This window comes from Hibiscus syriacus, unplaced genomic scaffold (assembly GCF_006381635.1).
Source record: "Hibiscus syriacus cultivar Baekdansim isolate YM2019G1 unplaced genomic scaffold, ASM638163v2 tig00113722_pilon, whole genome shotgun sequence".
In the NCBI taxonomy this organism is placed as follows: domain Eukaryota; kingdom Viridiplantae; phylum Streptophyta; class Magnoliopsida; order Malvales; family Malvaceae; genus Hibiscus; species Hibiscus syriacus.
Window position 1 is genome coordinate 1,139,029 of NW_024063469.1, and position 14,825 is coordinate 1,153,853.

The 14,825-nt window shown below is 35.8% G+C and overlaps 1 protein-coding gene across 2 annotated transcripts; it reads left to right on the plus strand.

Moving 5' to 3' along the window:
• Positions 1-9,618: 9,618 nt before the first annotated feature.
• On the plus strand, positions 9,619-14,162 carry LOC120187155 (probable methyltransferase PMT14). 2 transcript variants are annotated; one of them, XM_039190932.1, is made up of 8 exons: positions 9,619-9,718; positions 10,468-11,134; positions 11,689-11,899; positions 12,091-12,373; positions 12,572-12,958; positions 13,355-13,432; positions 13,679-13,929; positions 13,962-14,162. In XM_039190932.1, the coding sequence occupies exons 2-7, from the start codon at positions 10,493-10,495 to the stop codon at positions 13,914-13,916; spliced, it is 1,839 nt and encodes a 612-aa protein (XP_039046863.1). In that variant the 5' UTR covers positions 9,619-9,718; positions 10,468-10,492; the 3' UTR covers positions 13,917-13,929; positions 13,962-14,162. The 2 variants fall into 2 exon arrangements, with proteins under 2 accessions (XP_039046863.1, XP_039046862.1); XM_039190931.1 differs by having other exon boundaries at positions 9,620-9,718; positions 13,679-14,006.
• The last annotated feature ends 663 nt before the right edge of the window (positions 14,163-14,825 follow it).

Genomic DNA, 14,825 nt, shown 5'->3' on the forward strand with positions numbered 1-14,825 from the left:
TTGCGGTGTCTTCGCACTATTGGGGTATACGGAGACTTAATAGCACGTGCACGCCGTCTGATGTGTGAACTCTGTCGTGCAAGAAAAACCCGACGTAAAGCATCCACCTTATCGGTCCGCTAAATAAAAATACAAATATCAATAAATAAACAGACATGATATTTAAACAGTGAAAACAAAGATAAATATATTTCAAACTTTCAACCAAAAGACAAAACAAAGACAAATACTAACTTCACAATGTTAAAGTAAAAAGTTTAGCAGTTTTGGCAGCAACCGAATAAATTTACTAAGCAATCTAAGTGAAATGGTTAATTTAAGTGAAATTACGAGTAAATTTATCATCAAGTTAAATATGGAAAATCTTAAACTTACCTCGTTGCGTAGAGTATGAACCTCATTCTGCAACGATACTACCATCTCACGTAGAGCGGCAACCTCACCACGTAAAGTAGACACCTCCACACGCCATGCACCATCGTTATCAAGTAGAGTACCGATCTCCTCACGCAAGGCATTGACCTCATCACGTAACTCCCTTAACTCATCCCGTGGAGGTGGAGAATAGGGAGATAGAAGTCGTGGCATCTTTGCCGGTCGCCTATCATGAGGTGATGGTGGAGAAGAGGCTCGATGATGTGACGGGATAGGTGATGGCTCTCGTTGTAGAGGTGTATAGTCGGGTCGATCAGGTGATGGCTCTAGGTGAGGTGATGGCTCTCGAAGTGGAGGAAGTGGAGGCTGCTCATCATTCGTGCCATCAAGAAAACGCTGACTAGCTTGCCACCAATCAGTGGCAAGCTCAGCCTCCGTGGGTGTCAGTCTCATTAATGGAATGTTAGCCTCCTAAAAATATAAAAACTCAAACAAAGTTAAACGTCTAATATTAATAACTTGTTTATATATGATAGTATTTGTGTTAACTTACATTATTTATTGTCGCATATGGTATTAAGTCTTCCCAATCCAACAGACGTTTCCTCTTCCAGGAAATAGCCCTGGGAATATCATTTGAAGTTTTTATTGCATATGTCTTCATGGCGGAAAAGGCCTCAAATATCCAAATCTACAAACAATATAATAACAAACATTAGTAATTGTTAAATAATTAATTATAATTTTGAAAACATTATATAGAAATTCTTACCTTAAAGGCCCAAACAAAGCCTGACAAAGTGTATTTCGACCCATCGCCCCGCAAACTTTTGCGGTCATCAAAGGCAGACGACAACTTAGTCCAGGTAGCTTTCCATATACGAACCCCACGGAAACAGATTCCATGCATTTAGGTCCTCTACCAATAATATTAGCTCCTGAGGAATAGGTTGTCTGGCCTCTCTGCCTAAAAAGCCGGCATACAAAAGTAGTAGAAGGCATACTCGGACAACATCGACGTCATTCATCCGAGTAAAACCATCTTTCTTATTAAACAATTTCTTCATGTCGTCGACGTGTAAGTTCGGCTTCTCTATTGACTCATCAGGAAAAACCCTGGATAACCATGATGGGCGGGTGATATGACGAGTGTACCGGCCTACATCATCGTGTCCGAATCGTAGACCAGTGATTAAGCAGAACTCCTTCCGCCCAAAACAAGTATACGCCGGTGGAAAATGAAACCATATCTCTTTCTCACCACGTTGTATACTGTCGGGTAGATCGCTAGTCATGGTCTGAAGCCACAAATGGGTCAAACTAGCATCTCCACCCGGATGCTGTACTCTCAGCCATGGCCCGAAGCAGGTTTCTTCAAATAATTTTCTTTGTGCAGGTGAAAGCTTAGAAGCAATTGTAGTGGCTAGGCTAACTTTATTCCTTAATGTCAATGAAGCCGAAAAAAATTTCTACAAAAAAACAATAAACATACCAAGTTAGATATACCAAAAATTACACCGTCAAGATATACCAAAAACAAAACAATAAACATAAATAGTAGTTTATTCTTGAAACTAAAATTTGCAACACTGTTTTTGTCTTTTGGTTGAAATGAAAATCGCAATGAGATAATGAGAATCGCAACGCGGAAATGACTATCGCAACGAGAGAATCGCAACGCGAAATGACTATCGCGACCAGACAATCGCAACGCGAAATGAAAATCGCAACCGCGAAATAAAAATCGCAACGCGAAACAAAAATCGCAATGCGATTTTTATTTCGCATTGCGTTTTTTATTTCGCGTTGCGATAGTTATTTCTGCGTTGCGATTTTCATTCTCGAAACTATTCTTCTTCTGCATTACTTCAACCAAAAGACAAAGCAAAGACAAATACTAACTTCACAGGCTAAATAGTTTAGCAGTATTGGCAGCAATCGAATGAATTTAATAAGAAATCTAAGTGAAATGGTTAATCTATTATTGAAATTACCAGTAAACTTATCATCAATCTCAATATGAAAAACCTAAAATAATGCAAAATTTTCAAAATAAAAATAAAAAAAACTAACCCTCGGAGGTTGATTTTCCATTTCTGAATGATTGTGAGGGATTTTTGACTGTGAATGGTTGTGAGGGATTTCGCCGGCGATGGGGACGGAAATCTTCGGAGATGGGGACGGATTTCGTCGTAGAGAGTGAGAGATGGAGATGGGACTGAGTGTTGTGTTTTTGGGTTTGAGGTTATGAGTTGCGATTACTGTGGACGGTTCAGTTTCCGATTTATTAAGAAAAAATTCGTGTTTGGAATTTGAAAAAAAAATACGCGTTAATACGAATGGCGCTATGTAAATCGCGTTGCGAAAGTCAGAATCGCGTTGCGAAAGTCAGTATCTCGTTGCGATTTTGTATTATCGCATTGCGATAGTAAGTATCGCATTGCGATAGTCAGTATCGCATTGCGATTTTCCCAATTCGCGTTGCGATTTACTTATTCGCATTGCGAATTGGGAAAATCGCAACGACATTGTATACCATCGAAACGCGATTTCCAACTATCGCAACGCGAAATGCAATGCGAATTTGCGATAATGGAGATCGCGTTGCGAATTAGCGATCACATTGCGATTTTGTTGGTCATTTTGGCAAATCCGGAAAAAGTTAGTTAAAATCGTATATTATATGGGATTTTTGGTCACTGAGGTTATTTTCTCATATTTTAAATATCATTTATGTTTACCTCATCAAATCAACAGTTTTTTTAAATTTTATAAAAAATAATTATTTAATTAGTTCGAATGTTTAATATATTTAATATTTTATCTATTATTACTGTTTGATATAAGCTTATATGGTACTAGTTCTAGTATTATATGTACAAATATAAAGTTTGGTTAAGATGTTCAGTCATGGCAACACATAAGCAGTAGATTTTCGATGTGCTGTATACTCTTGTAAAGGAAGTAATCTCACTGTATTTGACTATGCTGCAATTTCTATCAGCTTTTATTTCTTAAATCTTAACCAACCACTTACTTTACCTTAAAATATATAAAACTACTTTGACAAAGCTTCCTTGATTAGCTTAGGGTTAATATTACTTTGTGTAAATACTTTTGGTATTGATATCCAATATTTTCTGGCGAAATTAGATATTTAATTATTTTAAACGATATAATTATATATTTAATACTTTTAGTATAATTGGATATCTAATTTTTTTAATGACACATGCTGAATTTTGATTGATTCATACTTATAATTTTAATGATGTTAGTTGAAAGGCCATTATGTATTACATATTCCAAAGTTGGGCGTTAATTTTTTTTTTGGGTGAAGTACCCAAATAATCTCTCAATTATAGGATACTTCTTTATTAAGTCTCTTGATTACTAAAAGATACAAAATGGTTCTTCGACTATAGAGAGTTGTTTTATTGAGTCCCCTGACTATTAAAAGTTAACGGTCATATGAGTTTGACGTTAATATGTTGATTGAGATATAATTGTCGTTTGAGATTATGCGATCATATTTTATCATATCTCAATCATTAGGTTAATGTACAACTTAGACTATCGTAAAATTTTTAATAGAAAATGACTAGTTTGAAACATAATAAATAGTCGAATTAATATTTTGTAAATTTTAATAGTCCTATAGTCAGAGATCATTTATGTACTCTATCTTATTTTTTTTTTTACATACACGTGTTAATTTTAAAAATTAAATATTTAATTATACTAAAAAATGAAAAATAAATACTCAACTACACTAATAATAATAATAATAATAAGTACCGCATTATTACTAGGGGTGTGCAAAACTACCTGACCCGATTAACCTGACCCACAAACCCGCCAACCCGAACCTAAAAAAATCGGATAATTTTCTTAAAAGAAATTACCCGACCAGGTCGGGTACCCGGCCCGACATTTTCCGGGTCGGGTCACAAAATCTAGTTTTTCCGGGTACCCGGTTACCCGAGTACCCAGTTTGTTTTTGTTTATATATATATATATATAATGAATTATTTACATTATGAATTATTAGATTTTGTATTTCAAATTTTTAAATTTTATGTTCGGATATTAGAGTATGTAATTCGAAGTTTCGAACATTTATATTTGTGTATATTTTTTTAAATTAATAATTTGAAAATAAAAAATAAAAAACCGAGTACCCGATTATTGGGTACCCATAACATCCGGGTCGGGACACGGACAGAAAAATCACCGACTCGGATATTGAGGGTACTCGCAAATCCGGGTACCCGTATTTGCACACCCCTAATTATTACCAAATTAGATATCAAAACTAATATTAACCCATTAGATTATTAGAACATTCAGCACATTTCAATTAATCAGCCATTGATCTCTCAGTGCTGGGCTCATATCGTGTTGGACAGCATGAACCGACATGGCGAGGCTTCTTTGGTTTATATTTCAGAAGAATTCGCCTAACTTACTTGGGTGTAAGAAACAATCAGCTTAGAATATTTCCACTCGTTTCTTTGATCGATGAGTAATTAGAACTTCAAGCTTCCTATAAATATCCAGCCCAAATCAGAATCACCAGTCGTCGATCAAAGCTAAAGGTTTTACACAAGAACAGCGATGGCTGAAAGAATCGAAATCTAGGTTATGCTTCTTCTGTTGATCGCCTCGACTTCCAATGCCGCCATTTCGTGCAGTGCGGTGATCAAGGACTTGAGACCCTGTGTGAATTATCTGGTGAACGGGACCGGGAAACCGCCGTCGACTTATTGTGCCGGAGCGTCTGCTCTGGCATCCGCGGCGTCGTCGTCGGCTGACAAGAAGGCTGTTGTGAGTGCATAAAATCTGCAGCTAAGAACATGAAACCCAAAAACGACTTGGCTTAGGCTCTTCCTTCAAACTGTGGAATCACATTGCCCGTCGCCATTTCACCGAACGTCGATTGTTCCAAGTATGTAATTTGAAGGAAAAAGAATGTTCATCGATGGTTTTCATACATTGATTGATTCACTGTTCTTATTTCTTCTTTTTTTTTTTTGCAGGGTTGGTTGAAAACCGGAAGTGCTGTGGTTGGACACATGAAGTAATAGAAGCTCCATTTTATAATAAACTGGAATCCTGTCATGGTATTTGGATTCCTTCGATTGATATCATCATCTACTATTTCTATTTTCGCTTTCTCTGGTTTATGTATCTGTGATCATATTGTGTTCAAATCTTTTCTTATTTTAATATTTATGTTTTAATGTTGGATTTCCTCTATACGTTATGTTTACCACAGACGACAAATTTACTTGTATTCAGTGCGTATAATATTATGAATCCATAACATCAAAATAAATGTTTAAACTATGTTTTTCTCGAGGAGGAAGCGAGAGGAGTAGGGGTAGGAAAAAAAGGGCCGAGAGATGAAAGGTTTTGGGTTTTTTTTAATAATATTTTTATTTTTTTAAGAAAAATAAAAAAATTAAAATTTTAAGATTGTGACATGTGTCGCTTAATGGGATTTTATAACGGTTGTTATAGTCAAGATACCTAAATGAATAACAATTGATTTCAGATATAGTTAGAACACTTATTTTGATATCAAACTTGTTAAAAATTAGGGCAAAATAAACAAAATGATACATCGACTATAGAGTATTACTTTGTTAAGTCACCGACTATCAAAAGTTATAAAATGAACCCTGACTATAGGATATTACTTTATTGAGTCCATCGACTATTAAAAATTATAAAATGGTCACCTAACAATTCATTATATTTCAAATTTGTCATTTTTCATCAAAAAAATTGACGACAATCTAAACTAGATGTTAATCTACTATCTGAGATATGATAAAATATGATTCATGAGTCTTAAACAATTATCATATCTCATACAACAAACTAACATCTAGCTCAAACTGCCATTATTTTTTAACGAAAAATGATGGGCTTAGAACATAATAAATAGTCGAGTAACCATTTTGTAACTTATAATAATCAAGGGACTCGACAAAGAAACATCATGTAATTGGGAGGTCATTTTGTAACTTTTAATGATCGAATGATTTAATAAAGTAACATCTTATAATCAAGAGAATATGTACCTTATATTAAAAATTAGGGTAAAGTATAGTAATGGTCACTGAACATTTCTGAAGCTTGCATTTAGGTCTCCAAACTTTTAAAACTTACAATACAGTCCCTTAACATTTATTCCGTTTGCAATATGGTCCCCCAACTTAAACAACAATTAGAAAATTAGGGTAAATTATATAAATGGTCATTGAACTTTTCAAGCACTTGAATTTAGGTCCCCCAACTTTTAAAACTTTCAAAACAGTCCTCAATTTCATTCTAAACCTCAAATTCCAAAGTAAGTCAATTTCACTCTAAACCCTAAATTCCAAAATAATTCAATTAAATTTTAAACCCCAAATTCTAAAATACTTCAAATACTTTCTTGTTGCTAAAAGAAACAATTTTCAAAAGATTCACTAGATATTTTAGTGTAGTTTAAGGCAGTTTTTTTTATGATTATAGTGTCTTTGAGCTAGAGGGATGCCTTCTGAAGGTGTGAGATAAATGAATAAATTTCGTAGTAAATGAACTATTGTTGGATGATAAGCTTGGAAAATAAATTTACCGTTGAGAGCTTTTTGATTTCATCGTTTAATATTTTTTGCTTGTTTTCTAACTTCAGGAGGAGTTAATCGTGGCTGCCCAAATAATTCTGGTGCTGCTGGAACCCTTTATGAAGCTGTCCCCCGAAGCCTTACTGTTAACAATCATAATATGTCAACTGATACAGATACTCTTCTTCTAGAATTTCCTTACCAGCCACTTTGGACTAATGTCTATATTGAAAATATGCCAGAGCTTCTGTTCCTTTGCTTTGGAGTCGGGTTCAGGTTTGAGAATTTTAAGTTTTTGCTCTTGTTAAGATTTTAAGAAATGTTGATATCATGCAATGCAAACGGCCAACACTCATGATTATTGGTTTGGATCCTTCAAAGTGTTTTTTATGTTTTATTTTTTCTTTTACCGTTTGAGCTATTATTAAATTGTGCGTGCGCCTATAAATTTGAAGTTGTCTCTTTAAGCTTCTCCCTCCTTTATAGGTGTAGTTACCATTTCTTGCACTTCCTGTATTACTTATTTTATTATTATGCTTGTAAAGTTTACTGAGATAAAATTAGATTTGGCATGAGGAAGTTAATTTAAGTGTTTGCATCCTATATAGGTGCAGGGGCATATAAGCCTTCTGAGCGGGGGGTGTTGAGCTTTGGGCTAGCACATTATGCGTCTTCAGAGTTTGAACTATTGGCAGAAGAACTGTTAATGAGTTATTCTACAATCAAGGTGATGGACTCATTTTCTTACGGACCTTGAACGATATGTATCATTATAGTTACTATTTCATTTTTCGTCTTAAATTCTTGTCATAGTCACATTGCTAAGTTGTTTACTGTTCAGAAAATAGATTACATATTTTAATTGAAGTTTTATCCATATGTTGTATCTTTGTTACGATATATTTCCTCATCTGGCACATTTTAGGTCTGCTAACATGTCTTTGAGTTCTGAAATATCCTTATTGAAGCAGCAGGATGATTTCTAACGGGATGATAAATATATAATCTATCCCAAATGCTTTCTACTTTTTTTCTGCTTTACTTGACCATTCTGCCCTAGTTTTCTTTTTTCCCTATTTATAATATGTTTCTGATATCAGGTCTATGGTCTTTATTTTGTAACCTCTCTGTTTGACTGATATCAGGTCTATGGGGCTTTACGCATGACTGTGAAAATATTCTTAATGTTGAATTCCAAAATGTTAATGGATGGTGGTGAAGACACAACTGTTGCAACTTCATGGCTTGAGTCTAGTAATTTAGTTGTTCTCAAGGTGTTTAATATACTCACTGTTTTATGAATTTCTGATTTTATATTATGAGAACATATTGTTTCTTTTGAAAATAGTAAATTCATGTTCAAAATTTCAAAACACCTTAATTTCATTATAAACCCTAAATTCCAAAATAATCCAATTACATTCTAAACCTTAAATTGAAGTATTTTAGAATTTGGGGTTTAGAATTTAATTGAATTATTTTGGAATTTAGGGTTTAGAGTGAAATTGAATTACTTTGGAATTTGAGGTTTATAATGAAATTGAGGACTGTTTTGAAAGTTTTAAAAGTTGGGGGACCTAAATTCAAGTGCTTGAAAAGTTCAATGACCATTTATATAATTTACCCTAATTTTCTAACTGTGGTTTAAGTTGGGGGACCATATTGCAAACGGAATAAATGTTGAGGGACTGTATTGCAAGTTTTAAAAGTTGAGGGACCTAAATGCAAGCTTCAGAAATATTCAGTGATCATTACTATACTTTACCCTAAAAATTAATTATTAGAATCTATTTGAATCGACTATGAGTTTAGTTTAGTTCTCTTTTATTTATGTGAGGGTAGAATGGATACAGATTAACAAAAATCGAAAAAAAGGAAAAAATATAAAGAATATATAAATTTTATCAAGAAAATAAATAAAGACGCGCGACACCTATTCAATTAAACAGAATCGTGTTTTTTATTATTAAAATTTGATTTGTTTAGGTTAATTGAATTTAAGTTGGGTTAATTTAAATTAGTTGAGTTAATTGAATGTCATACATTAATACTGCAAATAGTACAAAATATTGGAATGATAAACCGAAGTTTATTACTTAGTAGAGAGATTCTGAAGAGAAAGTGGTCACACTGACTCAAGCGGCCATGTGCCCCCCCCCCCCACCACCACCGTTTTCCATTTGTTTAATGTCGCTCATAGTGACGAAGCAGGTCCAATCCGACATTTCTAATAAATATATTACAACAAAAATCTTAGGAAAATGTTTGTTGGCAATCTAAATCTGAATCCTTTTTTATCAATCTCCGATTCTCTACTTTTGTTTCCTCTAATCTCCACAATTGATCTAAACTGTTTGGTGTCGGCAGGGATGCATATCTGATTTATCAATCAATTATGTCATATAAAATTTTACAACAAATACAATTCTTCCACATTGAGCAGAGTACATCATCTCCTCCAACTCCCCAAAGCTTTGTTTTTTGTAGTTACCTCCAATTTCCAAACTCATCTCAAGTAAACTCCACAGGTAATTAATCTCTTTTATTTTTGGTAGCAAGGCAAAAGACACTCTCTTCACTGTAAAGCCCAACGTCTTTTATTATTTATCTTTTCTCTCTCTCTCTCTCTCTCTCTCTCCACTTATTTTGTACTACAGAGATCTAGACTCAGTTATTCAACCAAAAGGGCTCTGATTTGGAGCTCTTCCTTTCTGCCTTTCTTCTGGGTATTTCCCTTCGATCCAAATTTCTTTTACTTCAAAGTTCTTTGCTTTTTTCCCTTGTTTGTTCTGTATGTACCTATCAACTGTTGTTTCTTTTAATTTATGGTTCTCTCTTGTTCAGTTTATCTTCTGATCTGTGTTTTCAGCTGAAAGATAATGTGAATTTGTTAAGATCAGTGTGATAAAAATGCCTGCTGTTTAGTTAATTTCTGAGGGTCTACGTGATGGATATACATGCTGAGCTCTTCTGGTATTGCTTTTGAGGTTGTAAATCTTGGCTGTTTCTTGTAGATCAGCAAGTGTAAAGGAACTTTTAGCTTGTTGGAAGTGCAGTGGGTTAGTCTAAGAGCTTTAAAAGTGAAAAAAAAGTAAAATCTTTTGTTGTATTGCTTAGTTCTTGACTAGATTGGGTTTCACTGCTCTCTGTTAGAAGTTTCTAAATGCTAAAAAATCATATTTTATACATAGGTCTTCAGTTCTGAAGATATCAAACTGCTGATAAAGAGCTTCACATGAAATCCTTTGTTTTAGTTGGGTGTGGTTATTTCGAACAGTTATCAGCTGCAAAGTTGAAATTTTAATTACTTAGTTTATTTCTTGAGATTAGAATTGATCTAAACTCAAATGATTTTAAGAATATTGGTTGAAGCAATTATTATTTCCCCTTGTTTCACTTACATGTTGCAATATGCAGCTCTAACTTCGCCTTGTTTATCAGTGGAAAATGATTATTTCCCAACTTTTTCTTACAGTGTGCTTTAGGGAATTAGTCTAATCATGCTATCCAAGAGCAATCCACCGGGAAACAAAAAACGGAGCCCACTATCTATATTTGCTGTGATTGCTTTGTGCGGTTTCTTTTACATTCTGGGAGCATGGCAGAGAAGTGGTTTCGGCAAAGGAGATAGCATAGCATTGGAGGTGACGAAGCAGACAGACTGCAACATGTTCACAAATTTGAACTTTGAAACACATCACAATGATGTCGAGATTGTTGAGCCTTCCAAACCAAAAGCTCAGGTGTTTAAGCCATGCGATGTGAAATACGCCGATTACACCCCTTGCCAAGAGCAAGACCGAGCCATGAAGTTTCCTAGGGATAACATGATTTACCGGGAAAGACACTGTCCTCCTCAAGAAGAAAAGCTACACTGTCTCATCCCGGCACCCAAAGGCTATATGACACCATTTGAATGGCCAAAGAGTCGTGACTATGTCCATTTTGCTAATGTTCCTCATAAAAGCCTGACAGTTGAGAAAGCTGTCCAGAACTGGGTACAGTTCAAAGGGAATGTGTTTAAATTTCCTGGTGGAGGAACCATGTTCCCTCAAGGTGCAGATGCGTATATTGATGAGCTTGCCTCAGTCATCCCGATAGCGGACGGTTCTGTCAGAACAGCACTGGATACCGGTTGTGGAGTATGTTTTTCCCCCCCAATAATCTGTTATACATTTATTTAGAATTTATGATGCCATTATGCATGTGTTTTCTTCAGCACCCTGAGGAGGGAGGGGGAGGTGGGAAGGATTGACGGTTGGAGGATGTTGAGTAATTTACAAAGCTACTTATTCGCTACTGATTTTATACTTTTTGAGACTGTGACCTTATTATTTGCTTTGAGTATTTGAATCCCATGAAATAGTGTATATGAGCATGCTCTTTAGTCATTGGATATATCATAGTGAGGGCATATTCAATCATCTGGGCTAACGCATAATCCTCACTTGATAAGACCTCCCATAGATGTTATGTCCCATAGGAATAGAGTTGTTGGTTAATGGTCTTCAGGAGAATTCGGATCATATAAGTTGTTGCTGGTGAATCTTCATTTTTTTTATAAGTTTTGCTTTCTTCGTTTGACGTTTTAGTCATCACATATACTCGTTATGCTTACAATCATCATCAGAGCATCTAATTTGGCATTTTTACTCAGCATAAACTACCTGCAAAAATATAACAAATCTTATCGTAGGTTGCAAGTTGGGGTGCATACATGTTGAAGCGAAATGTTCTGGCTATGTCTTTTGCACCTCGAGACAATCACGAAGCACAGGTACAGTTTGCATTGGAGCGAGGTGTGCCTGCTGTTATTGGTGTTCTTGGATCTATAAATCTTCCATATCCATCAAGAGCATTTGATATGGCTCAGTGTTCTCGATGCCTAATACCTTGGACTTTAAATGGTAGGTCATAGTAATGAACATGCTGGCTGTGAAATTGTGTGATACTTCTGTTCTCTTAAACCCCTCTTTTCTGCTTCATTATTAATTATTCATGAATGGTTAGAGATTGGAATTAAATGATAAAAAATACATAGGAGTTTAACAGTGCCTGGAATTTGATAACCTTTCTACATGTGTTCCGGTTTATTCAGATGGGATGTACTTAATGGAAGTTGATAGAGTCCTAAGGCCTGGTGGATACTGGATCTTGTCTGGCCCTCCAGTTAATTGGAAGACCTACTACCAAGTTTGGAAGCGATCTAAGGAAGATCTTAAGGCCGAGCAAAGAAAGATCGAAGAGTTAGCTGAACATCTTTGCTGGGAGAAAAAATATGAGAAGGGAGATATTGCTATTTGGAGAAAAAAAGTTAATGACAAATCCTGCCGCAGGAATTCTGCCAATATGTGTAAACCAAGTGCCACCGATGATGTTTGGTGAGTTAACTTGTCCAACAGTTCCCTTTATTTACAGTTGCATTCTCTAATCAATATTGGTTTGCTAGTCAACAAGAACTTTGTTGTTTCATCATTGATTTCCAGTGTCATTTCCACTCCCGACTCGTTTATTTCGCAAGTATTCTGATTTTATTTTTGTATTGCCACTTAAATTCTTTCTTCTTTGGCATGTTTTAGGTACAAGAAAATGGAAACATGTGTTACCCCTTTCCCTAAGGTCAGTAGTGCAAGTGAAGTGGCAGGAGGGGAATTGAAGAAATTCCCAGCTAGGCTTTTTGCCGTCCCTCCCCGGATATCCAATGGACTTATCGAGGGGGTCTCAGCTGAATCTTACCAAGAGGACAATAAGCTTTGGAAGAAGCATGTAAATGCTTACAAAAGGATAAATAGATTGATTGGTACTACAAGATACAGAAATGTGATGGATATGAATGCTGGTCTCGGAGGATTTGCAGCAGCTCTGGAATCACCGAAGTCTTGGGTGATGAATGTGGTGCCCACCATTGCCAAGGACACCTTAGGTGTTGTCTATGAGAGAGGTCTCATTGGAATATATCATGACTGGTATGTCTCAGTTGTTCTTCTATGCGGTCTGTCATTATTGAATTTCCTTCTTTTTTTGTCATCCTAAATGCACCGCCATTATTTATAAGTAGAACAATGAGGTTTACCACAACGATTTTATTTTTTGTGTGGTACGCAAACCAGTGGAAAGTACACTTGATTGTAAGGCTTCTCTTAGAAAGTCTTCATACGATCATTAACAACTGGTTTCATGATGATGTTGATGTTGGACTTGCTATTTGTTAAATAAATTACTACAAAGTTTAATTCATAGCAACAAAGGCCTTTATCGCAGTGATTGAGGGCAGTGGAAGTCATTGGCCGTATTGTATAGCGTTAGAAACTTCAGAAATGAGCCCCACTGACTGCGACATTTTCATTTCTTACTTGTTGCAGGTGTGAAGGTTTCTCTACATACCCGAGAACGTATGACCTTATCCATGCTAATGGTGTCTTCAGCTTGTACCAAAACAAGTAAGTCTCTTATCTATCTTTTTCTATTGTGCATTGTTTTATTAGGAATCGAAGTAGCCGATATTGTTCAAACATATAATTCAATACACATCCGGTGTAACCATGTTACATCATTTAAGCCTTCTAAAATTAGATAAAAATATATGTTAGTTTTGATGAAGTGGAGAATTATACTTCAGTGGCACTATGTGAAATAGAAAGTCTTTTTATGCACTAAATACATTCTTCTGGAGATGATTTATACAGGTGTAGCTTTGACGACATCCTTCTGGAAATGGATCGCATTTTGCGGCCTGAAGGGGCTATTATCTTCCGGGACGATGTTGATGTCCTAAACAAGGTGAGGAAAATTGCTGGAGGCATGAGATGGGACACCAAGATGAACGATCACGAGGACGGTCCCCTTGTGCCGGAGAAGATACTAGTCGCAGTTAAACAGTATTGGGTCGGTAGCAAAGGAAACAGCACCTCTGACGACAAATAAACCACATGAACAGGTTATTTATTTGGGGATAAAAACACTCGAAAGCTAAGATTAAGATTTCAGCTGATGATAAAGTTGCTTAATACAAAGGAACTGAAGAGTAGTTCCAATCAACAATCCTCAAAAGGAGACCCAAGTTGCTACATTGTGTTATTCATTATGTAGAGACTACCTTTTCTGCCCAAGTAATTGTATTAAAATACAGGGATGCCTAGTGATGAATGACAATAAAGATGCTATTTATGATAACCATTTTACATGTATGCACTTGCTTTCATTCGAATTCGATACTTGTTGGATGTTATCTTTTAAGAATAATTGTATGAACTCATTGACTGACCTCGGATTCTGCATTTAGTCACTGCAGGACCGCAAGCATTCCACAAAAGTATACTGATAAAAAGTATTTTTGATGCCAGTGAAAAGGGACTTCCAATATGGTGCTAGGCAAAGCAAAATGTGAACTTTTCCTGCTTACCTTGGCTAAACTGAAGTACTGAACCATGAACATCCCACACCAACTAAACACTGATAAAAAAACTAGACACAAGTTCGATAACCTAATTTGGTCTTCGGCTCCTCCGGGGTCAGTTCTCGGTAGCCGACGACTATACTGATCAGTCCACCGGCATAAAAATGGAGAACCCATCTTTCATCAGTGCGAGTCGGTGAAAATGGTGGTCACTGTTTAGTGTTGGCTGTTGCTCAAATGGCTAATGGTAGGCCTCTTCATGTGCTGCAGCAAAATCGAAAGGCAACCTATCTAAATTGGTGTGTTTCGTCAATTTATGATGAATGCAAATCATCACATGATTTTACTGGGGATCAGCACTCTGATTTTGACCGGCGACCCCTCTGGTCCAGCACACGTTGCAGCCCCAAGGTGTGAATGATTGATGAGTAATAAAT

Coding starts and splice junctions, on each gene's coding strand:
- LOC120187155 (XM_039190932.1), top strand. CDS start 10,493: ATGCTATCCAAGAGCAATCCACCGGGAAACAAAAAACGGAGCCCACTA. Junction 11,135..11,688: donor CACTGGATACCGGTTGTGGA/GTATGTTTTTCC, acceptor ATCTTATCGTAG/GTTGCAAGTTGGGGTGCATA. Junction 11,900..12,090: donor AATACCTTGGACTTTAAATG/GTAGGTCATAGT, acceptor CGGTTTATTCAG/ATGGGATGTACTTAATGGAA.